Source organism: Homalodisca vitripennis, chromosome 4 (assembly GCF_021130785.1).
Source record: "Homalodisca vitripennis isolate AUS2020 chromosome 4, UT_GWSS_2.1, whole genome shotgun sequence".
Lineage (NCBI taxonomy): Eukaryota > Metazoa > Arthropoda > Insecta > Hemiptera > Cicadellidae > Homalodisca > Homalodisca vitripennis.
Window position 1 is genome coordinate 117,427,356 of NC_060210.1, and position 25,223 is coordinate 117,452,578.

Here is a 25,223-nt window from a genome sequence, read left to right on the forward strand (position 1 = left end):
CAATTATCTGGAGTTTAGATACTTTGTTATTATCCAGAGGCAAATATTATACTCCGTCCCTATCTACTACTTGTTATTAAACGCGATATGAGTAGGTAATATATCCACACTGAAGAAGGCGTCTCAAGGTTAGAGTCTCCAACAATTATCTGGAGTTTAGATACTTTGTTATTATCCAGAGGCAAATATTATACTCCGTCCCTATCTACTACTTGTTATTAAACGCGATATGAGTAGGTAATCCCCCCCCCCCCCACCCCCCCCCCCCCCCACCCCCCCCCCCCCCCACCCCCCCCCCCCCCCACCCCCCCCCCCCCCCACCCCCCCCCCCCCCCACCCCCCACAAACACCAAAAGTGCTTTATTTTTTTGGAAAGAGAAGTACCTGAATGCCGTTTTGGTGCATTCCACCTCGAATCGAGCTCTAGGTAATGATATGAAAATGTGAAAATAGTTAAAATATTTAGAAAAATCTGTGTTTCTTACTTTAATTTGTGAAAAAACAATCTTCTGTTGTTATGTTTTTACTTTAAAAAAAATCTATAACTCAATGGTAATTATCTTACAGCATTGCAATGTTGAATTGGAATTATTCTAATGAAAACTGATCTTAGTACTAATAATAAAAAATATTTTCTCAAGTTTCAACCAGCTGTCTTAAAATTTTGATATCAAATATCACAGAAACAAAATTGTTTGAAAAATATTTTAAAGAAATGTAAACAATTTTGCAGTAATCAATAAAGACAACTGCAACTGCATGGGGAAGATTTATAACGTACATTCTTCTCATTTCAAGACTCAAATTACCATTATTCCTATATATATATCTCAATTTGTACTAAATTACCCCATATCTCCTATATATATATATATATATATATATATAGGATATGTTATATATATATATATATATATACTACATATATATCTCCCGTGTCTGTGTTCAGGAATGCAGATGGAAGCCTAAGCTCTCTCCCTCACCACCATGTGGACACCGGTATGGGATTTGAAAGACTGGTTGCTTTTCTGCAAAACAAGAGCTCAAACTATGACACAGATCTTTTTCTGCCTCTTTTTAATTCTATATCAAAGGTGAGGTGGTGTGATTTTTATTTAAATAATTCTAGTTGTGTTCTAGTTCAAAACAGTTCAAAGGTGTATTTTTATTAGTTATATGAAACACTTTTTCAAGGCTACATTTCTAATAAGTATTATCTATTTGTGGAACATAAGTGAACATTTATTCATTACTTGTTAGGTGGCAAAAGCTGCTCCATTCCGTGGTAAGTTTGGAGTGCAAGATGAAGGAGGTGTTGACACTGCCTACCGAATACTGGCAGACCACAGCCGTATGGTCACAGTGGCAGTAGCAGATAACATGTTCCCAGACACCAAGTGAGTTTCGTCAGTAAGTTGTTTTATGATGTTTGCAAAAAAAAATTATATTAGAACATGTTTTTGTAGTGTTTTAATTTATTTTTATTACTAATTAACAAATTAACAATCCGTTAATGTAGATAATAATTTTTCTTTTACAGCAAAGGTTATCATCTTTTTTCATACTTCCCACTAACGAAAATGAAGTTTCAGAAATCATTAAACAATTAAAAAATAAAAAATCAGCAGGTTTTGATAATATTAATACATTTTTTAATTAAGCGCATTTCTCATGTAATATCTCCTGTTGTAACTAAAATAATAAATTTAAGTTTTTCAACTGGTGTTTTTCCTAGCAATCTAAAGTCAAGCGTAGTTGTTCCAATATATAAGAAAAAATAAATCAATTAAGTTACGTAAATGTATGTAACTATATAACTGATACGTTCATCTGGTAGTCGTAGTAAAACTAATCTTGTCAATGGCAATGATTTTGTTATATATTTTTAAAATGATTCGAGGGAAATATTCACTAGATCGATAGTAGACAAGCTGAAGAGATTGTAAACAATGTTACTACAAAACTATATCACTTGTTAACATTCTTTAAAAACTGACAGTGTCCCTTTAAAGTAATTTATTAACATCATTTTTGGCAACAAAAAGTATTACAGTAACAATAGTATAGTATTATAACATTTGTTTGTGTCAGTGTACTTAATTATCGTTTTGTAGAAATCAGTCCATGTTTGACCCATACTTCAGCTATAAATATAATCATAATCCACTAACCAAAGAAAAAGAAATACAATACAAAATTTCTAAATATCAGTAGATGAAATCAATCTGGAATACGATGATGCGGTTAAATAACCAGAATATTGTAGTAAAATATGAAATACGAGTAGTTGATATTTGCACTTTATATATATATATATTTTACACTGTTGACTCAGTCAATGATAGAGCAATCCAAGGATTAAGAATGAATAATATGATTAATCTATTCGGAAATAAGATTGATTTAGTTTTTTTGTATTACAGCCATAAATTAAGGAGAGTGCTTAGGAAAGCATTATTGGTTGCAGAAGACTCATTTAAGATGAAGAATCCAGCAAAGTTGGTGAAAGAAGTTTGTAACTGTGTAGCAGAAATTTTGTCACCCACCTACCCGGAAATCGGAATAAACTTGAATAAGGTAATATACTCCACGTATTGACTAAAAGAATTGGTTAACATATTAAATACAGGAATTTTAAATAGTTTAATTTGCTGTAAACAGAACTGGTCATTAATTGGTGAATGCAGTATTATCAATACTGGCAGATTTTATTAGTTTAAATACCATGAATTACCCACACATACATAGGGTTAAAGCCTGATCGCATAAGTTTAAGTGGAATGTTTTATGCCCAAATTCACTGCCATATAAGACACTTATCAGACATATAAAAAAGTGGTTTGGCTCAAGACGTTTTGACTCCATTGCAGATACCATATTCTCAAGTTGCAGAATTTTATGCTAGAAAAATTTAGAACCAATTAAAAAGTTTAACTATTGTTTTGGCATGTAGAGATTTGTAGTCCAAAAATGTACAGTACATAAATTTGGTTTCTAGTTTTCAAAGTGATCAAGTCTGGTGAGATTTTATTAAACAACTATTTTTAATTGTTTTATTTATTGACTTATTTTGTCGTAACTTTATTTTTTTTTTAATATTACTTAATTAAGTAGGTTAGTGATGTGGTAATACTGCTCAATATAAATGACTTTGTCAGTGCTTTTATAAGCTTAAACGACAATAAAAATATTGTTAAATAAATATAAAACAATATTGTTGTAGAATAAAAATAATAAATAATATTATACTTAATACATGTTCTGTATATGTTTCAGTGTGTTATTGCCTTACCACCTGGGACTACCCTAATTGAACATTAATATAATTGTTATTTTCCCAAATCAATATGAGATTATTATAAATCATACCTTTATGAGAACCGAATATGTCTCGTTGACCAGTGCGTGTCAGTAGGTTCACCTGGTTGTAGACCATGAGTGGGAAGTACTGCAAGTGGTGAGGGGCGGGGCAGCGGCGACATGGCGCAGTGTGGTGCAGCAGGACTCTCGTGTGGCGCAACTATCGGACTGCATGGCGCCAGGTCTGACTGCGGCATACAGAGAACTGAGTAGTCTCCCCGCACACTCTCCCGTGGCTGGAGACTTAGCCTTCCGCCTCTACGATACCCATGGTCTCCCCCCAGACCTCATAGAAGAGCTGAGCCAAGCCCTTGGTCAGTGAGTTACATTTCATCATTTATATTCTGTCCGTTTGTAAAGCCTCTTGACTGTATATAATAATATAGTATGAAAATAACCCCGCTAGTTCTCTCATTGTACATTGTTTCTGAAACTCAAAAGATTAATGAAATATTTTACTTCATCCATGTTAACCCTTTAAGAATGTTCTGTGGCTACACATAGGCCTCCTCCAAAAATGTTACAAATTTTTCTATTTAGTGAGAGTCCCAAAGCAACTATAAAAGACCTTCACAAACTACCAGATTGAACCAGACAGTTTCATTTGAAGTACTCTGTTCCCAGACAGCTTTACACACTTCCAGACCAAACATCAGTCAGTCATAATTCAAAAACCGCAAAGGTAATGGCTAATTTCCTCATGATTACAAAATATCATCTCTTTTCAAATTATATTGTTAGTCTGTTACAGTTTTATGTACTCACTCAGATCATTTTATATACTAATTTATTTGTACATTTTTCTTATCACATTTTAGGTTTACTACATTTTTTGCATATCTTAGAAAATCATAATACATTTTGTTTGTTTGCAGGTCTAGAATTCGATGAAAACGCGTTCAATGCAACACTAGTTGAGGCAAAAGCAAGAACTTTACAATCTGCAAAGCCATCGGAGAACGCAGTCGTCTCCAATTCTTGCTTAGAACGGTTGAAGCAGACCATCCCGCCCACAGATGACACTGCAAAATACAATTACTGTTGGTCAGTGAAAGATGGCTATGTGTTCCCGAAAGTGGATAGTGTGGTGCAGGCAGTGGTGAGGGGTGGAGAAGTGGTGAGTGAGGCCAGGGTCGGGGAGAGAGTGGGGCTAGTGGTGGATCGGACGTGTCTGTACCATGCCGCAGGAGGACAGGCTGCTGACAGAGGGTTGCTGGAAGGGGAGGGGTGGACTATGGACTGTGACACACTGCTGAGTTGTGGAGAGTACCTCGTTCATTTTGGCACTCTCAGGGGGTGAGTGAATAGGAACCATATTTATAATAGCCAAAATTATCTTGTACGTCCGTATTTTTATGTTTCAAAGAGGTACCAGTGGTATGTCCAAGTAAAATAATTGCCCTTTTTTAAGAGCAAAATATTTAAACGGGATGATGTCACGTTAGATGGAAATATTAGTGTTTTTAACTCAGCTGTTTTACAAGCTTCTTAAGCTACTATATAACCAACTAAACATGTTCAACAAATGCAGCTCGTTTCCTTTTAAATATCACATTAGTAGTCAGAAAGCCAAACTCTATCTGCTCTGTGTTGGAAGGGTGCTGTGGTACCATCAATTTTGTACTATACTGACACCTGATTCTGTTCGATAAAGGTACGAATACACAGAAAGCAACATGATGCAGTGTGAAGCGATGTGAAACTATCAAATACATGTTAACATATGGAATAAAGTACGCAGAATGTGACATGACCTATGTGTTTTATTTCAGATGGAAACTGATTTGATAATTTAGCGTTGAGTCACTGTTTGTGTTTTCGTACCCTAAGATCCTCGCACAGGTTAGTGACCCATAAGCACAGACAGAATAATATTAAAAAGTGGATTAACCTTTCCGTCAACAGGTTTGACGCATGGCAAATTCTGTTGTGACAAGATGATCTTATCAGCGATATTGTTCTGAAACCAAATTTGAATCATTAGACTCTAATCAGCAAATTCCGGTGTCAGTTTTTGCTGATCCACTAAAACTAGTTATTTTTCACAGAAAAAATAAATTGTTTCTATCCTCATCTGTTTTTTCTAGCAACCAACATATTTTTCTCCATACCAGTCTTTACTATATCTACAATAACACTGAAGTTGAAACAGGTTTGAAAAATAAATAATTCTAAGAAAGAAGTGTGCTATTTCTATTCCCATGTGGTGTCATATCACCAAACTTTTTATTGGAGGGAAGAGAAACACAATCTGTGTAATTAACTGTTAATTTGTGAAAACCTCTTGCTGTAAGCAAGTTTAAATCATAAAAAAATTTGGAAGACTTTACATATTATTGATATTGGACAATCCGTAGGACGGAAGAGGTGAAAGTGGCGAGTGGGTGTCCAGTAAGTGTGTGGGTGGAAACGGCCAGGAGGCTGGCACACATGAGGAGCCACACGGCCACCCACTGTCTAAACGCGGAGTTACACCGCATGTTCGTAGCCACGCATCAGACTGGCAGCTCTGTCACCGAGGACCACCTTACTTTTGATTTTGCCACTTACGGGCAACACTTCAACAAGGAACGTAAGTGTGCACCAACGTTTTGGTAAGAACATTTTCTAACAAAGAATATAAAGTTTTCTAATAAAGTTTGTTCTTGTTTTCGTATATCTAAACCATAATTTTATGAACTGCTAGTCTACATAAAAATGCTTTAGACAGTTTTTGAGGTTAAGAAAGCAAACAAAGCACATACTATGTTTAGGAGGTAGAGAAACAGCGTATATTGCAAGCCTAGCATAAAAAGTGGTGTCACCAGTAAACCTGGTTAATTGGCTAATTTCACGACATGCCCAGATACCGCTGAGCAACGAAATGTTACCCAATTTGTGACCAATCACTAGTGACACAACCAGTTATTTGGTTGTGTCACTAGTTACTCTCAGCTAATTGGTTACATTTCAAATCAATCAACAAACGGTAGTGTTACTAATTGTGTCTCTATTTACTTCATAGTTACTTCTGTGTTACTAATAGTTGCTTCAGTAACACAGCAGTTAATATGAACTCACATCCAACTGGTGATTTCTTTTTTCTTTATAAAACACATAGCACATTTACCTGCTACTGATTTACCTTCTTCCCTGGATAATAACTCACATAAATAATTCTTTATTCCTACCATGCACCTCAGTAGAATAGAACTCGAATAGAATCAATCCTTAGTAAAAGTACTAAAAGGTAACTATTCTGCAGCATTATCCTCATACGTTTTTATGTATATTGAGCAGAGATGAAAAATTGCCATCCAATAAACTAGTTTTGTTACCATCATCAAATTTCAAATGAGTACCCATACAAAATAAGTGTAAAGCCAGGTTTTAATCACAGTTTTATTCAAATTTTACTTGTTCACATTGCAGTGATATTAAATTTTCAATTCCTCAGTTGAAAAATAGTTTTACAAAATGAAACGTTCTCAGGAGTATAACATCACTTTGGTGCAGATGTTATGGAGCTGGAGAGAAAAGTCCAGGAGGTGATAAAGTCGAGGTTGCCAGTAAGGAGGACCACAGTCTCCAGTAATGAGCTGACCCTCCTGGACAATGTGACACTCCTGCCAGGGGAAACCTACCCTTCAGAGGGCATCCATCTCATCCAGATAGAAAGTGACCACTTTGTCTCCAAGTAAGTATCTGCCTATCCACGAGTTTATGCCTAAAAATTGTTTCTTTAAAAGGTTATTTTAAGTTATTGTTGTTTTATGTTTATTGTTGTACTTTTCACTGAAGACAATGATATGCAATACGACCTAATAAACACCAGTCTTATTTGTTTTATAAAGTAAAACTAGAAGTCTACTAAATGCTGAAAATGGATTTACCACCAGAGACTAATAAACTATTATAATACTCAAAATTAAATACTTACGGACAAAGCTCGTGGGATTTCATTCTCGTGGCGGAGGCAGGCCTATTGTCTAATGGATATCACTACACTTATACCGAAAGTGAGTTTATAACTTAGTCATGTATAAAAAGAATCAGAAGCATTCAATATAACTGTTATCTATGTTATAATATTGTTACAGGGCTAGTCAATGGCTGACTTTATCTGTATATATTTTTATTGATAATGATATTTTTTATCTTTGTTCCTATTCTGTCAATTGCTGAGTTCTTATTTTGTTGACTAAATACGAGGGTTATCCGGAAAGTAAGGTCCGATTTCTTATAAAAAATAAATAACAATAGATTTTCAAAGAAGCTTGTTTTATTTGATTTCTGATATCTTTACTTACTTTTCAATATAGTTTCTATTTTTGTTTAAACATTTGTCATAACGTTCTACAAGCTTTTAAATGCCGATATCATAGAAGTCTCTTGCCTGTAAGGATAACCAATCTTTAACTACTTCTTTCAACTCATCATCAGTGTTGAAGCGCTTACTGCCGAGAAACTCCTTAAGGTAGCTAAATAAGTGAAAGTCGCTCAGCAAATGTCCGGGCAGTGCGACGGGTGGTCAATCTGTTCTCAACCAAATGATCTCATGAGATTTTGGGTTTGGATGGCGGAATGGGATCTGGTGTCGGAACTCCAGATGTCAATAGGCCATGTCGTTTATTTTGTACTGCACTTCAAAGTTTAGTCAGAATATTGCAATAAGCGTCTACATTAATTATTGTTCCTCGTACCATAAACTTGGCCAACAATATTCCATGTCTATACAAATTCAGTCACCATAATCTTGTATGTTGAGATTGTTTGTTTAGCCTTGACTTTAACTGGTGACGCCATTCTATTGGCGTTTCGTTTCTGGGGCTATGTGAGAAACCCTGTTTCAGCACCTGTGACAATGTTCTCTAGAAGTGTATCGCTTTCCTCAAGAGCAAAACCCATTCTTTTCATTTTGTGTTCCTCAATAAGCAGCCTGGTAACCCAATGTGAGCATAATTTGTGTATGCAAGACATACTGGGAGTTGGCGTGCATGTGCATTGAGCTATTCGCTTGTCGCTTGAAAGTTACCATGAAACAGATCTTACTTTCCAGATGACCCCCATACATACCTGTTATTTTAACATCAAAATGAAGACTGATATCAACATACAATTTTAGTCTGGTTTGAAGTATGAGGCATAATACTGTAATTTTAAATATTAAAATTGTGTTATTTTTATAAAAAAAATAGCAGCTTTTCAAGTTCAGTAGTGTAATAAATAGTTAATGTATTTTTTTGTGTCATATCGTACAATATGGGTCTGAAATAATGCTCGTGATTTACTGGCTCAAACACAGAAATATTCAAATTACTCAACATGCCCTTCTGTGATACAGCAGATCTTTTAAAGAAAATAATGAAGAAATTGCAGGTGTTTTACATAAACTAGAAATAAAAATAGTTTGTCAGAAGTTTAACCCTTCGCACGCCACTAATAAACCATTAACTTTCCTATAACACCAAGACAAGTAAAAAATGTTGTTTCTGTAAATTCAAAGCTAATTTTTATTATAACAGCCATTCCACAAATACAGAGACATAAGTGTAAAAACTAAAAATAATTTTTTTTCAACATTTAAATTAAGTTAACAATAAATAAAAAATAGTATTTGAACAACACCTAATCATTTTTTCATTATCAAATAAAATTAAACATGTTTTTTACCGTGGTTAAACTTGGTGTTACTCTGTGGTTGCTACAGGGTGATGATATTGGTGAAATAAAGTCAAAAAAAAAATCACTAACCATATGACACAATTTCAGTCTGCTGACTATTTGGAGGGAAACCAGCTCTTTCTGCACATTCAGAAATATAGTTTTCATTCTCATTTTTATCGTTTTATAGTAATGGATTTTTACTTGTTTTGAAGAAGAGATTGAGTGTCCCGTCCGTCACAATAAAGGTAAGTAAGTTTATTTTTACAAGTTATTAAAAATAAAATGTGTGATTCAATAACAAATCTTCTATTCACTGAAGCACCCCGGCCTAACCTCAAAGTTTTTAGATTTTTCTAGTTCTGTTTCTAGTTTTTATTGAATTTTTGAAAAATTGTCCCGTCCGTCACACTTTTTAGCAATATACCCCATGCCCTAAATTCGTTGTTAATACTTAAATTTATTAACTAATGTTACTTTTTGAATGTACAAGTTACTAGGCCTATCTAGGCAATTGTGAGATGAATCTAGGCTAATCTTATTTTTTAATTTTATGTAAAATAGTTATTTCTCCCAATTTCAAAATATTATGACACCCTACTATTTGTAGATTGTAAGTTATACCTACACCTAGTTTTAATTAGAACTGTAGTTGTAGTACTGATTAGGCTTTGAGACTGTTTTTATGCAGTGAAATATTATTTGTAGCATTTAATTAACATTGTGCTGATTAATTTGACTGATTAAAAAAATTTCTAAAAGAGCTGATTAACTACAAGATCCCACACCAAATGTCAAAATATTAAACATTTAATGTTTAATAAAGGGTTTTAGAGTCAGATAATGCCCTTGCACATGGGCTTACAAAAAAATTCATGGAATATTTGCGACATCTTGTTGCGATATTGCAGTCAACTAAACATTGTGATTCTTGTAATATTTATTTACTCTAAAAACTACACGAGTTTTTTGTTGATTTCAGATATCTATGGAAATGGAGACAAATGAGCTTTTAAAATCTAGAGAGAAGGCGAGACTACGAAAACAACGAAGCAGAGAAAAAAAGAAGACGAATAAAGAAGCCTGGGAGAAGAGTTTGAAGAAAGATGCAGAGAGAAAGCGAATATCGAGAGCTAAGGAAAAGGAAAAGTTAGTTTACAATTAGTTCTACAGGTAAGAAAGAACTCAAACTTAAAAGATGCAAGGAAACTGAAAGAAAAAGAAAATACAGGTTAAAACAAAAAGAAAAGCTAGAACATGTATGTGATAAAAATAATGAACTTGGAACTTTTTCAAACAGGCAAAGCCTAGGAAAGGCTGTAGTTCGTGCAAAGAAATTTTACCAAAAAGTCCTTCAAAAAAACTTGCTGTTGTAAGAAAACTAGTTTATGAAAACTTCCAGCTGCCAAAAAGTGATCGCTTTTTTTATTAAAGAACATGTAGAGAAAAAGACGGTTTTGTCTAAGGAAACTGAAGAAAAAGTTATAGCTTCTACAGCAGTGATACAGTCAGCAGACAAGCTCCTGGAAAGAGAGACTACAAAACAGTCAAAAGCAAAGTTTCAGGTGAAAAAGAAAAATTGCAAATTCGACATATGGTGTTATGACAGTAAAAGAAGCGTACGCTTTGTTTGTTTGAGGAAAATCCTGGTATTGGTATCAAAAAAAAGTAAATTTTATTCTCTACAGACCAATTCATATACGCTTGAGCTCAGAAATGCCACATAATGTATGTTGTTTGCAAACTACATGCAAATTTTAATTTCGTTACTGAATCATTGTCTAAAGCTGTTGTAGGTTTTCCACCTACAGGTAAAGAACTGTTTGGCCGCCATATGTTGTAACATAACAAGTGAAGCCTGTATGACCGAGTCTTGCAACAAATGCAAAGATACAAAATTTTCTTGACTAAGTTTAGTTTGAATATAGATTTAGAGGCTCAAATTTCTTGGAAGCAGTGGGGAGAGGTAAATAAACGACCAGTTATAACATATGTAGAGACTACTATTGGGAGAAGCAAATGGAAATGGTACAAAATATGTTAGGAAAGTTCAAAGTGCATTGCTACATAAAAAAACGTAACAGAGTGAGTATTTTGAGTACAAAAAGAAAAATGCAACACAAGGTGAAGCTGTCTTACAGATAGACTTTGCTGAAAACTACAGTTGTATTGCACAAGACGAAATACAGAGTGCACACTGGAGTAACACTCTTGTAACCATTTTTACAGGTAGTAGCATGGGTTCCCAATGGAAAACAATGTTATGCTTTGATTAGCAAATAACCTTACAACATGACAAGTTTTCAATTTGGTATTTTCTTAAAAAAATAATAATTGATCTAAAACAACAGTTCAAAATTGAGGGAAGTAGCGATTTTCTCAGACGGCTGTGCTGGCCAGTTTAAAAATCGTTATACATTATCCAATCTGACATTTCTGGACAAGGACTACCAAGTAACTGGAGAATGGTGTTTCTTTGCCACTTCTCATGGGAAGGGGGGGGCAGTGGACGGTGTAGGTGGCACTGTGAAAAGGATGGTGTGGGAACAAGTCAAATCCAGGCGCACAACAGTTTACTTCTGCTGAAGAGTTTTTTTGAGTGTTGTCAAAAACAGTGTGAGGCAAACAAAATCAAAGTGATGTATGTTGATGTTAAAAGATATTGAAGAGTGTCAAGAGTTATTGGAGTCTCGATGGGCAGCTGTCCAGACCTATTCCTAAAGTCCAATCAATGCATTATTTACGGGCATCAACACTTTATCCAGGAAGTATTGTAGCCGGAAATACTGTGAAATCAGAGCTTCAACTCTCAGAGTCTTGGAACAGTCATGATGAGTCAATTAATGAAAAAACTTTCTGATGAAGATTCCTTAGATTTCTGACTTTCTCACTGAAAATAAAAAGGTCCAATATTTAGATGTATATAGTTCTGAAGATGAGGACTCATATTTAAGACCTAAACCTTTAAAAAAAGATGAAATAGAAGCTGGACAGTACATATTAGTAGAACTTGTAAGTGAAGGTAAACAGAAGAGAGCTCATAAGTATTTGGCTATAACCCAGGGGTGCGTAGAAGAAGACAACAACGTGGAGGTCTTGTTCATGAGATTAAGTGCAGAAGACTAAAACCAAGGACCAACTATTTGAAAATAGACTCTTCTAAAACATACATAGTGTCTGTTTCAGAAATACAAGGAGTTTTTTGAGGGGCCAGAAGTAAAAGAATTGAGAAATAGTATTTATTATAAGTTTGCAAAGTCAATCGAGCTGTAAGATGAAAAACCCTTGTAAAATATTTAATTTCAATTATAACAGGTTCTAGTTGTAAGTAAATTTAAGTTAAATAGTTGAGTAAAAGTGTTCATGAATAAAAAAGTGTATTAAGTAACTGTTTGTTGTTTTTTATACACAAGTAACCTTTTGTCCCGTCCGTCACGTCCCCGTCCGTCCACACTCAACTGCTAAATTTGAATTTTTTTTGTTGTAACACAGAGTTTTTAAAATGGAATATAAAGCACATGATTTACCAGAAAAACAACTTACAAAACGTATACTATTATTTAAAAAAAATAATTATTGTACAATTCACAGAAAAATGTAGTAAAAGTTTAGTGTAGTTTCTGTAGTGTCCAAATTACGTCCCGTCCGTCACACGCTTAAAAATGCTGTAACTCATTTATATTTCAAAGTATTTTTTTTTTAAGTGAGTTTAAAAAAATGCTTAAAGATATGCTGAAAAAACTGCAGAAGGTTTTAATGCATGATAACTTTTTTTTATAGATACTATAAGGAAATTTATCTCTCTGCTTTCCCGTCCGTCACAATGGAATGGCTGATAACTAAAATATAACAGGTAAAGGCATAAAGTATAAAACAGGACATTTTACTTAAAATTAGCATATTTATTGATAAAAATAAAAAAGAGCTATTTTAAAAACTGTTTATTTCAAATAAATTTCAAGTTCATTGTAAAATGTAATTAAACTCAAAAATTAAATCATTTTAGTATAAAACAAGTTAAATATTTCAAACTAATCACAGCACTACCACACAATGAAGAATAGTAATGAGATATGTAGTAGGCATGCCTTTTGACAATCAAGAAAGCAGTAATACACACCACAGATGTTTGATTATGACTCTGTAGGAGAAGCAGAATTGACGAGCAGGTGGTCGGAGTTAGACAAAGTGCAAGGTGAAGGTCGTTTTAATAATTACTTCCTTGGCAACCGCGATAAGCAAGGAGTGTGCACCAGGCATTTTGAAGGCCTTTTGTAAACTAAAAAACTCTCCAAGAGACATGATCTATAATGTTGGATATAACTGTATTTGGTGTTTTGGTCAAAGTCTACCATTATAATATATGGTGTGGGAAGGGTAAATTATATTTTTATTCAGCTCTTTAATTTCTTCAGTAGAGAGAGAGAGGTTAGATTAGAAAGTGAACGTGACAAAAGTAAGTATGTATAATATTAACAGTGTTCCTTAGAGAGGCCTGCTGTGGGACTCATGTTCTCAACACTGCAGACATCCAGGACTTCTGTGTCAGTTCGGTCAAAAGCCAAGGATCGGGAGTCAAGTCGCTGATGGCTGTGACCGGTGCGACCGTGCAACAGGTTCGGCAGGATGGTCAGGCAGTCTTACGTGATGTTGCTGCAGTGCGTGAGGATATCAGTACTGCGGCGAGTGACAATAACACGAAGGTAACACTTTCTTATCAAGTACAATAAAATTGAAAACCAATTTTAGACTTTTTAGAGAGCTCTAGTTGCAGATAGAATGTTCAGGAGTTCAATTTAAATAATACTACCGTAATGTAAGAACATTGTCGAGTTTCTTACCACCCTCTGATTAATTTAATTAGTTAATTCTTTGTAACTATGTATATATTAGATTTGTTCATTTTTACAACAGCAGTAACTTTTTCAATTTTCTGAGAGAAGAATTGCTGATAGGAGGAACTGTGATAGAGTAAATGAAGAAAGTTATTTTCAGATAATAATTGGACAATCTCTGTTATGGTTCCAAAATAATTAATATTACTATGTCATTTTTCAGTTGGAAGAACTGGAGAGTTCATTGCAGTCAATGAAAAGGCAAACAACAGAGCTTTTGATACCTTATGCTGACCGTGTAGAAGCATTGTCACAATTGGAATCTGCAGCCAAATCTTTGAAGGAATCTGCCAGAGTGACTCTGAGGTATGTATAATCTGCCCAGGCAGCTGGATGACCAGATGATTCCACACATAAGTGAGGAGGTTACTCATCTTTCAGCTGCCTTCCCAGCTTCTACAGAATGTAGTATTATGCATAAAACAGTTTTTTATTTTAACAAAAACACTAGACCACCAGCTCCTTACTCACATTTTTATTTTTACATCCTTAATGTGTAATGTGGTGTTAATTATGTTACATATTATTATCATTTCACTGTAAAATATTTCGAACATGAGCAATTATTAGAACTTGTAATAATATATGTCTTTAATCTACCTGAAAGGTCAGATAAATAAATGTAGTAGTTTTTTTAACGTTACACCTATTTAAGTTTCCATGTTTGAATACAGCCTAATTCCTAATAGTTTTCTATTTATATAAATTAAAATTACTGATTGTAAAGAATAATTTACGCATACCGTACCTTATTTCCCATGCACAGAACACTTCTTTCCTATTCTGATTAACAAGATAAAATTAAGCATGGAAAAATAATAGTGCAACAAGAAACAATGCAGAATGTAACTGCAACGATAATACAGGTCAGAAAATAACTGTACAGATTATGTAAAAAAAGGTATCTGAACATGCAAACATGAGAAGAAAAAATGCCTGTTGGACATTTGGGGTAAGGGAAAAAAAAACAAAATGAGACATTTCTTTAAAGATTTTTTGAACCCAGGATCATTGATTTAGAGTGTCTAAATGTTATTACTTATGATTTTATTATGTTTATAAGTTGCAATGTTCCCTTGTGTTCGGTTCCAAGTGAAGAGTTTGTAGTACCACTTTGTGGTTTTTAAAATTGGTCCACATTCTTAATTTTATGTTGCCAGTTCTTCCCATGAAGAAGAGAGTAGATGTCACATCTCAAAATGCTGTGATACTGTTTATAAACTCATCTCGATATACAATAATAATGTGAAGTTTCTGTAATTCTTTCAAATTGTCTATAATGAATTAAAAAATTTGCATTTAAAGTTTTTGAAGAAAATGACAACTTTTTTATAATGTTAAAAGTTTTGTTAACTATGAGAAAAATACATTCTTTGGATGTGCAATGGGTTTTTTGTAACACAGCATTGACGCCATTTATTTGTTGCAATAGGCAGACTGTGGAGAAGGAAATTAAAGAAGTACTAAAATCAATAGCTGATGACACTGGATGCCAGTTCCTGGTGTACTGTCTGCAGACAACTTCTCAGCTGGACAGCATCCCCCTGCAGAAGGTGACCAGGATGTGTCCTCTACACCTGCCTGTTCTTATATTCGCCTACGCTGAGGGCCAACTCAAAGCTAGATGTTGTGTACCTCAGGTCAGTATCTAGAGCAGGCTGCACGAAAACAGTCCAATGTGTCTGACACCCTCCTGTATACCCTGCGGCCAACACTGTTGCCAGTTTTATGTGTATGGAAAAACCACTGATTCATCTCAACATGTGTTGTAGAAAACAAACATCTCTACCTGTTACCATCAAGTTTGATTTCATTCATCTATTTAGCAAACAACGTGTAAATCAATAAAGTTCTTTTTAAAATATCCTCAGAAGTGTATGCACTAAGAAGGATATAAAAACGAAACAGTTTAGAAACATTAAAACAAACATATTTTGCCTCTGTGGAATCTCAAATATTATTTAGTCTATCCCTATATGGCGCAACATTGAACGTAACTTAAATCAAATTCTAATTTTACAAAAAAAAACCATGGAGTAATGTTAAAATTAGGTTTTCAGGATTCTGTTTAAACAACGTTTCCGATCATTGAGATTTGCTACTGTTTATAGATTGTACATTTATCAGTTGATAATTCGTATTAAGGGCAATTTAGACCAACTACCCAAAATGGGAAACTCCCACAGGTATCGTGCAAGAATTAGCAACCACCTTATGGTAGTCATAGACTGGAACTGTATGCCAATAAACCTAGTCATGCAGGAATTAAGTTTTTTAATAATTTTCCATGCGAGTTAAAAAAAAAACAGTAAATCAAAACATATTAAAAAATAAAATTAAAATTAATTTTAATTTATATACAATGCAGCTTAAAAAGACCCAATCCATGGGCCAGTCGTATAAGTGAATTTATACTCAAGACTGACCATATTGGCTTGAAATATTCAATTTTTCTTTCTTTGTTGGTTTCTCATATTGGGTCTAAACAATGCTAAAAAGGTGCCTAAGTTAAAATCACTATAATTACTCTTTAATATTCAGTTTTTTATTACATGTGATGTTGTGTATAGCAAGTTTTTCTTTTTTATTATTTACAGGATTTTTCTTTATAATGTGTCATATGGCAATAAATTAAAATTATTTACTTTTCTTCTGAATATATTAGCAGAAATACTTTAAGAAATTTTCAAGACTAACCATGGGAGTTATTTGTTTTAGACAGGGAAATTTAGGTAACAAAACAATTAATTAAAAGAAATTTCCCGTAATATTTTAGATTATCAACAACTATTATAATTATATTAAGTTTTATGTATGCTTTTTAATCCTAACTTTTGTTACTGGGTTATTAATTTATGTATATGTGCTGTGCAGGCTAGGGTATCACATAATGCCAATGCTGAGACGTGGATGAAGCCTGTGGTGGATGTAGTAGGGGGAAGTGGCGGGCCACCACGAGGTCAAGATCCCCGCCTCGTCTTCAATCTGAAACCCATTCACATCCCTCCTTCTGATGTTGATAGAATCGTCAAGCTGGCTCTAACTGAAGCCAATCAAATGGCAATTAAACTATTTAATGATTAACTGTAGCTTAATTTCTCTACCAATAATCTTTTAAAGATGTGTCTCATCCAATAATGAAATTAAGTTTTTATTAGTTTGGATGTAGTTAATTTTTCAATAAAAATTAATTAGTAAAAGATGTTAGTAATATATTTTAAAATATTGTAGTCAAAAATTTGACCCCGACCTTCACAACAACAGGCCTGCCAAATTGTGTGCCATTCTCTACTCAAATGCAGTTGTCTTGAATATACTAACCTTTATTTTATCTGAGTATTACCTTTGGACTCAACATCAAAATCTTTGTGTCAGATTATCTCTGAAGCAGAATGGCCAAGTTTTTGCAAACTCTTTGCTCAAAACTTCAGTCCTAGTAAAATTTCACATGAGCTTATGTACTAACTTACAAAATAGAGCTCTGTAAATCACTGACTGGGGGTTGAATGGCGGTGATCTTGAATGGATCCACCCTGCATTCACATATCCATATACATTATATAAAAATAACAAAGCTCGAAACATTTAATGTTACTGTTATTAGCAGCATAAACATTATCCAAAGTTGGCATGACTTAACTTAAACATTTCTTAGAAGCTAGAAATGCATAAAGCTTTTTACTAATTATATGTCTTGGTTTTAAATTTATTACCAACAAGGCTTCAATGAATGGCATAGTGTTTGACGTCTTCACATCCATTACACCAGCTATTACCAATATTGTAACAATAATTGATTTGGAGGTCTCATATTAGCTATGTTCATGTATCCCTGTCTCCGTCTTACCTCTTGTCCCAGTTGGAATGATACCATTATACTGTATACATTTACTTAAGCTAATCTACTTAGAACAGTTCGAGTTACTGTTACAGTATGGTATTCTTTGGATCTCAACACCTAAGTACTTTTTAAAATTGGTTTTATTATACCTGTAAATAAACTAATTGTGCCCTATTATAGTTGGCCTATATCAAAGAAGGTCAGCAGCTGCAGCCCACAAAGTTTTGGAGCGATGCCCAGAAAACCCTCTCTCTGAACCATTTAAATAATACTGAAGAACAATCCATTTTCAATGAGCAGTCAATGGTTTATTTGATTCAGAAATGGTTTTATTCAGTTGGGGAGTACCTTCTCTAAATGTTTTTAAGAATATTAATATTTAATTGTTTGAATCATAAAAGGTCTGTACATTTGATCATGATGGGTATTGTCTCAAATTTATTTTATACAATGTGTTGCAATTTAAGTTTCGTCATATATTTAAAGCATGCCGATGGGAATAAAAGTTTACTAGCTTTCATACAGTCATTGCCATGTTTATTACATAGAGCCAACAACCAATAGCTCACATAGCTCCATAAATGGCCACCGAGATGTAATAATTATGCTTCAATATAACATTCTTCAGTCTCACAATAAAAATAGTTCTACAAGTTCAATACTGTACTAAAATACCAACTAAGGAAATGGTACCACTATCTAATTGTGGCCTATGAAGTTTTTACAAAATCCAGTATTATTAGTCTCTGATCCAAATCCAAGAACTTCCATACATGAATATCAAATTATTTTCGTTTTAATCAACTACAGTACTTCCATTTCATGCTAAGTTTAGAAATTGACACATAACCAAATATTATACTCTATTTAGGTATGTTTGTTTGTCTAATTATAATATAGTGCAAACAAATCATTAGTCAATGAGTTACCTCTTTATTCTACAAATCCATAACACTGATTCATTTAAAAACCATTAATCTTCCTGTGAATGAAAAGAATTACCAGGTCCTAGAGGGTATGAATTATTCAATTATAATCAGCTTTGTTTGTGTCAAATAGAGGATTGGACTTTGTTAAAGATAAGACAACTACTATTCTTACCCTATCATTTATCTTGAGATGTAAAGTGAAATAATATCCATCATCCTCCAGTCTTCTTTATACTGCATTCTCTAGCATGGTACCATAAACTCACCTCTGATCATCTTGAAACAGGGGTGGTATATTCTTCTTGGCCCTAATGGGGTATATCTGTTCAACATTCTTTTAACAAGCTCCTGAACTAACTATTATTTCTTATGGAGAGAAATTCCAAATGGGGCGACAGATATTGTTAAAAATCTAATTAAATTCGGCCCAAACTTTGTAGCATGATAAAGCTTCAATTTTGTATTTAGAATGAATAATTTATTTATTACCACGGAAATAATGAAAAGTCTTTGTAATTGTTAGATTTTCATATTTACAAATGTTTGTATTTAGAATGAATAATTAATTTATTACCACGGAAATAATGAAAAGTCTTTGTATTGTTAGATTTTCATATTTACAAATGTTAAATACAGCTAGCTTTAAATACAGTTGAATCCTGGTAATGCAGTAGAAGACTATGTGGTAAAGGGGCTGGAAAAAATACCACTGTGATTGCACTCTGGAGCACTTCCTGCCATAGGCGTATCTAGGGGAGGGGTTGTAACCCCCCATTGATATAAATATTCTAGGTAAAGTTTAACCCTTTGAGTGCCGGGCTTATTTTGATGTTGCATGCGAAAAGTGCCAGGCCTCCACACTATTGATTATGCAAGAAATGCCAGGGTATATTTGTAAAAAATGTAGAAGTTTAGGAAAACGTTTACAGCTCTCTTATTTATGAACAGATCTTTGTGAAACTTTTTTTAAACAGTTCATAATATACTATATTTGAACATTCAAACACAAAATATAAGGTCATGCATTACAAAATATATATTTTTTTAGTATATGTATATAAACTTACATGATTGTTTTCTATTTTACAAAGTTAAAGGTAGATATCAATTACAAAAAAAATCTATAGGCCAATTTTTATTTGTTTTTTTAGTGATGCTGCTATGGTTTAGCACACACTGGTCCAAGTTTTATTACATTTGATCCACTAATAACATATTTACATCACTTAAAACAAAATATACGATACAGTACTTTTTTCAAAAGCTTTCGTTTCTATGGCGTAACAATTAAATTCAAGCTTCCAGTTGCAAAAAAACTTAAATAATATATTTTTTTTATAAAACAAAAAAAAAGAACCAATTAACTTTTTACAAAATAAAATATCTACTTATATACAAAATGTCCGTTTGGGCATGTACCTAACAAGTATGTTTTCGGGAACCAGAATGTGTGGGTACTTTGGGATTATACCGACTACACAAGTATGAAGAACACAAAAATATAAATTTATAGAAACAAACATGATAGAACGAAAAAACTCTTTAATTACAAAATTACAAACTTACAACGATTATCAATTGTTAATGGGGTCAGATTCCGTTATATGCCCCCAACGCTTAAACTTTTTTCAATGAACTTTGAAACGTTATAAAACGGTGTATTTGTGTAACAGAACTAACATTCCGTCAGTCAACAAGCATTTCCAGGTATTGTGATCGGTATTGTTGTCGCTGTTATCTTATCTTTCTAGAGAATCCTTATTACGCGGCGCGATAACGGGCGCGGCGAGACTCTGCAATCACGTTATCTACTAGACCGCTCGACTTTGACCCTTGTCTGAGGATGGGGAGGAGTTAGCGATAAGATAATATTCCTGTTTTATATTGAAGAAATATTGTTCTAAGCTAATCTAGTTATCAGTAGAAGCAAAATGTCAAATAACGATTCATGTCTGGGTGTGGTCGGTTATAATCCCAAAGTACCAATGTGTGTACTGCCCTTTTACACTTTCGGCAGATGTAAGAGGATCTTTTCCTTGAAAAAAATTAAACCTGTCGACGTTATGCGACGCTATAGAAATTTTTTAAATGAAGACAATGAAATACAGAATATTACGATATAAGTATCAATAGTGGTAAATATCATTCGGTTAATAACAAACAAAAATCAAATTGCGGACGGCGGATTACTCGGCCGTTTGGCACTCCTCGCTCAGATATGGGACGGCGGATTACTCGGCCGTTGGCACTCAAAGGGTTAACTTGTGTTAACCTGAAATTATACTCATAGTGGTTCGTCAGGAACTCGGTCGTCCTACGGCCTGCAGGGTTACCAACCCTGCATGAATACATCACAGGTCAGACGAGAGCCATGTGTGCAACAGCAGCTGAGTCACCATGGGATCATATCCATGAGTGGGCAACCAGAGAAGCCGTCCCCGTGGAAAATCCCGCAACTGAATGTCATCCTAGATAACTCAAAGACAACAAAAACCAGCTGACTTCCCACTACACTACCTCACCGACCAGACTATTGAGACGAACTTCAGAAACAATGTCACTACATGACCATTAACTACCCACTGACCATGCCGCTACAATAGCCGCACCTGAAGCTGGATGCACACTAGACCAGCAGCCATTCTGCTTGATGCAGAGATGCTGCATCAGCGAGGGACAAGAGTCCCAGCCTACCCGCTGCCTCGTTATCAAATGCGAATTTAATCGCTTCACAATCAACGCTATTATTTGGAAGCTGCATTCAGTAATTCCTACCTGAATGCTGAATCGCAGTTTACTCATTGTTAAAGAAATTTTAATCAGTACATCCTTTATGATATCATAGGGGGTACAATAGACAATGTAAGCTATGATTATCGGTGATTAGTAGTGGTGTGACATCGGATCACCTAACTGATCTGGCTCAGTCGGTCTCGTTCACTGCAACGATCTGGTCAGTGCAGAGTTACCGAGCCTTCCCGCTGGAGCGTGTTATACCGGACATCGTGTTGACGAACGACTGAACGAAGTTACCGAGTGAATGAAAGGATCCTTTTGCAAACAAGTGAACAAATAGAGGAAGAAACAACAGATGGTTCAATGAATTTATAGATATTGAACGAGTCATGACCGAACGATACACTATATTCGTCAGTGATCTGAAATCCGCCAATTCGAGTCAAGAGTTGGTTGATTCGACGATTTGATTTCACAGAGGGGGTTAAGTGAGTGACCTCAAGATCCGGTTCATGAACCGGTTGTGGTTTATTTCAATAATCTGATCCGATTCCGAATGAGCTGGATCATTCCAAAGGCCCATTCTTTATGCCCAGTGCGCTAGTGGTAACCTCCTCCCTCCACAAAAGTGACTATTGCAGGTGATTCCTCAGAGAGCTTCGGGTTACTTACTTTGATTTATTTTGTCACTGTGATGAAAGGCTCTTTCAAACGCAAAATATTTAACTTATTTAAGATTCGCAAAATATATCCCTCATTTAACTGCTTTTGGAACTGACCTATCATTGGATTTAACTGGTGTTTAAAGAGTATTCTGTTTTTTTTTTATATTTAATTTAAATGGAATACACGGGATTTGGAACATTGTAAACACAGAAATATGTAGCCATGATAATAGAGTCCATAGAGGTAAAAATCTCAATTTTTATTTTTGGATTTAGTTGATTTTGGAATCTACTTAATCATAATCTAGGGTATCAATCCATGAGAAAATGTTGCATTCCCAAAGCCAAAATCTGTTGACAAACAAAGGAATTATCTATTATAAAAATTTTCCTTCGAACAATTGCTATATTGAGTAAAATCTCACAATAATAAAACTTGAACATTTTAAATTTCATACATATAATTATAAAAATTATGTAATCACTATAAGATTGAAATGGATAAATTCTCTGAACTAATGATTTATTATAGTAGTGCTACATACGGTTTAAACAATAGAACTAGCTTTACTGAACGCATTGCCCCTGGAAAGTCAAATACTAAACTGTTATAATAGTTCAGAACTAACTTGTAAACAGAATAACATATAGCTGAATCTGAAAATAACTTATAACGAATGACTAATAGGAACAGTCTGAGTTGAACAGTTTAGTTATACATACAAAGATTCGTAGCGCTACTACAAAACATATAACGCTAGAGTAATATTCAATCTGGAACGAAGTATTTATATTTATCTTTTAATTTTGATTTTATACTATATGGTAACGTAGATATATACGATATGTATACTATATTTGTCCGTGTATGTGAATAACATATACACTGTGAGTAAAGAGATATACAACTGATACAAAACCTTTATGTCAAAATAATCATGGTCTCATTTTGAAATAGAAATTAAATGTTGCACAATAATTATGATTTTGTCAATAAGGACATATTATTTCTTTTAGTTTAGAACTAAAACCTTTAATTTCTAGTCTTGTCTATGATATTAAAATAATTTATTTTTTATACGGTGATTTAACTTATCTAAAAATCTGTTATAACGTTGCAGTTTGTGCCTGGGCACATAGGCATCACAGGAAGTGAAGTTGCTGAAAAAATTCTAAACAGACTAGTGATGAGAATGTAAAAATATGTTTGAAAATTTAAGGAAAGAACATTTTGCTACTCCACCCATTTACCGACCCTTCTTCAAACGGATCAGTATCATCTCTAGTAACACATCTTGAAATTTATAACAGACCCAAAAATAAAGATTTTAATTACAAATGTATGATATTAAAATGTAAATAATCTGATAATAAAAATTTTCTTCACAAATGATTTATGCAAAAAAGGTTACAGTAACTAAAATAAATTATTGAATTTTGATGACAAAATATAAGTAGCTTCATGGTATAAATACCAAGCCCCAAAAAAAATAAAACGAAGCGTCTAGGTAATACCACACAGTCTTTTGAGTCTACCAAACTAGCCAGCCAGAGTTAGAAACGAGCTCCTCGTGGACCACCTACATGGACTGATCATACACCTCGGAGAGAAAGGGTGCCAACTACAGATAGCCTGTGTATTTGAATAGTGGAATAGCAGTCCCACGCGTTCTCGCTACATATTATTCTGGATTTAATTTAGTTCAGTACCTGCCAAACCTATTAAAATTTACCACTGTGTTTTCAGCCTATACTCCGAGTTAAACACCTTTCAGTAGTTGGTACAGCATACATATCTTTGTATTACATTTTCAAGCTGAACGTTGCAGGATCCATCACAATTACATTTATTTAATTAAACCTCGATTTTACAACGCAATTAATATTCATAGCATTAGAGATCAGTGTAGGACTAAATTATTTTCATCATACGTATTATATAGATATTTCTACGCAACCATAAAAAGTGGCCTTTAAAATTGTAAACCAAACTTATACTCCTATATTATGGTCTTAAACTGAATTTATAAGTTATATTACTATAATATAAGTACACGTTAATGTAATAACAAAGTTATCATATAATATAAATAAAATAAGTAAGTTATGAGTTTCATTACTTATGATAAAACATAATAAAAGAGATTAATGTATCATTATTGAAATTAAAATTATTTAGGACCAAGATGAAACAATAGTTAGATTAGAAAATAAATATACAGACAAATTGACAATTGAAATAATCCTGGAACGTAACAAAACACAGTGCGTTATGTTTTACATCTTATAATATTTTATATAGAACCATACATGAACGAAACGCTTAACGAAAAATGTTTTTTTAAATTTGGTACTTACATCAACAATGACTAATTAAAACATATAAAATACACACACACAAATTATATTACACTGTTATGAAAAACATGGTTACAAACTATTTAAAATTAATGTTTTAAAAATTTTTCATTGGCGTTTAAGAATACCATTTTATCAATAACACTTGATTTTAATCTGTTTCGTTTTTCGGTGCACACTTGTCCCGCTTTGGAAAAAACTCTTTCTGACGGCACTGATGTAGCTGGTACGCAAAGATACTTTTTGGCCGTTTGTGTCAAACTTTTCATAGTTTTCCTCGTATTTTTGCCAGTGAGTCAGTGGATTGGACGTAATCTCTACAAGGGGAGCTGACAGGTAAAGACGCATATCCTCTTTTGTTGAACGCAGATTCTGTTCCCACAGTTTCATTGCGTCCTGAGTACAAATAAATTTTATTTCAGTAAATTGTAAAGTTGATCATTGAACTATAATACAAATTTGCCTTTTAAACAAAGATGAGATCCATACAAATTTTAAAAAGGAACGTTAAAAAAGTAATTCAGTGAAATTATAAACAGAAAACGTTTTATGATTGATACAAACATAATTTTTTACGAAATGTGTGTATTTATAATCTGTTTGAATATTGTTTAATATAGTTTTTAATGAGCTTAATTTAATTTGAAATACGTATATTACAACAATTAATGATCTGCAAGTTTTAAAATATATCTTATAATGATAGTTTTTAGAAACCCTAAAGCACTTGAAATTTACAAATTTTAGAATTTGTACCTGTAAATGTAAACCTATTAATGTACAGTTTATGTGGACT

General features: G+C 33.7%; 1 protein-coding gene across 2 annotated transcripts; it reads left to right on the forward strand.

The window, feature by feature from the left end:
• Window positions 1–953: 953 nt before the first annotated feature.
• On the forward strand, window positions 954–16,993 carry LOC124359991 (alanine--tRNA ligase, mitochondrial-like). 2 transcript variants are annotated; one of them, XM_046813209.1, is made up of 11 exons: window positions 954–1,094; window positions 1,261–1,397; window positions 2,424–2,577; window positions 3,416–3,674; window positions 4,236–4,656; window positions 5,718–5,932; window positions 6,856–7,036; window positions 13,493–13,706; window positions 14,062–14,204; window positions 15,331–15,538; window positions 16,773–16,993. In XM_046813209.1, the coding sequence occupies exons 1-11, from the start codon at window positions 1,002–1,004 to the stop codon at window positions 16,980–16,982; spliced, it is 2,235 nt and encodes a 744-aa protein (XP_046669165.1). In that variant the 5' UTR covers window positions 954–1,001; the 3' UTR covers window positions 16,983–16,993. The 2 variants fall into 2 exon arrangements, with proteins under 2 accessions (XP_046669165.1, XP_046669166.1); XM_046813210.1 differs by lacking the exon at window positions 954–1,094 and having other exon boundaries at window positions 1,269–1,397; window positions 2,468–2,577.
• Window positions 16,994–25,223: the final 8,230 nt, after the last annotated feature.

Coding starts and splice junctions, on each gene's coding strand:
- LOC124359991 (XM_046813209.1), top strand. CDS start 1,002: ATGGGATTTGAAAGACTGGTTGCTTTTCTGCAAAACAAGAGCTCAAAC. Junction 1,095..1,260: donor TTTTTAATTCTATATCAAAG/GTGAGGTGGTGT, acceptor ATTACTTGTTAG/GTGGCAAAAGCTGCTCCATT. Junction 5,933..6,855: donor GCAACACTTCAACAAGGAAC/GTAAGTGTGCAC, acceptor ACTTTGGTGCAG/ATGTTATGGAGCTGGAGAGA.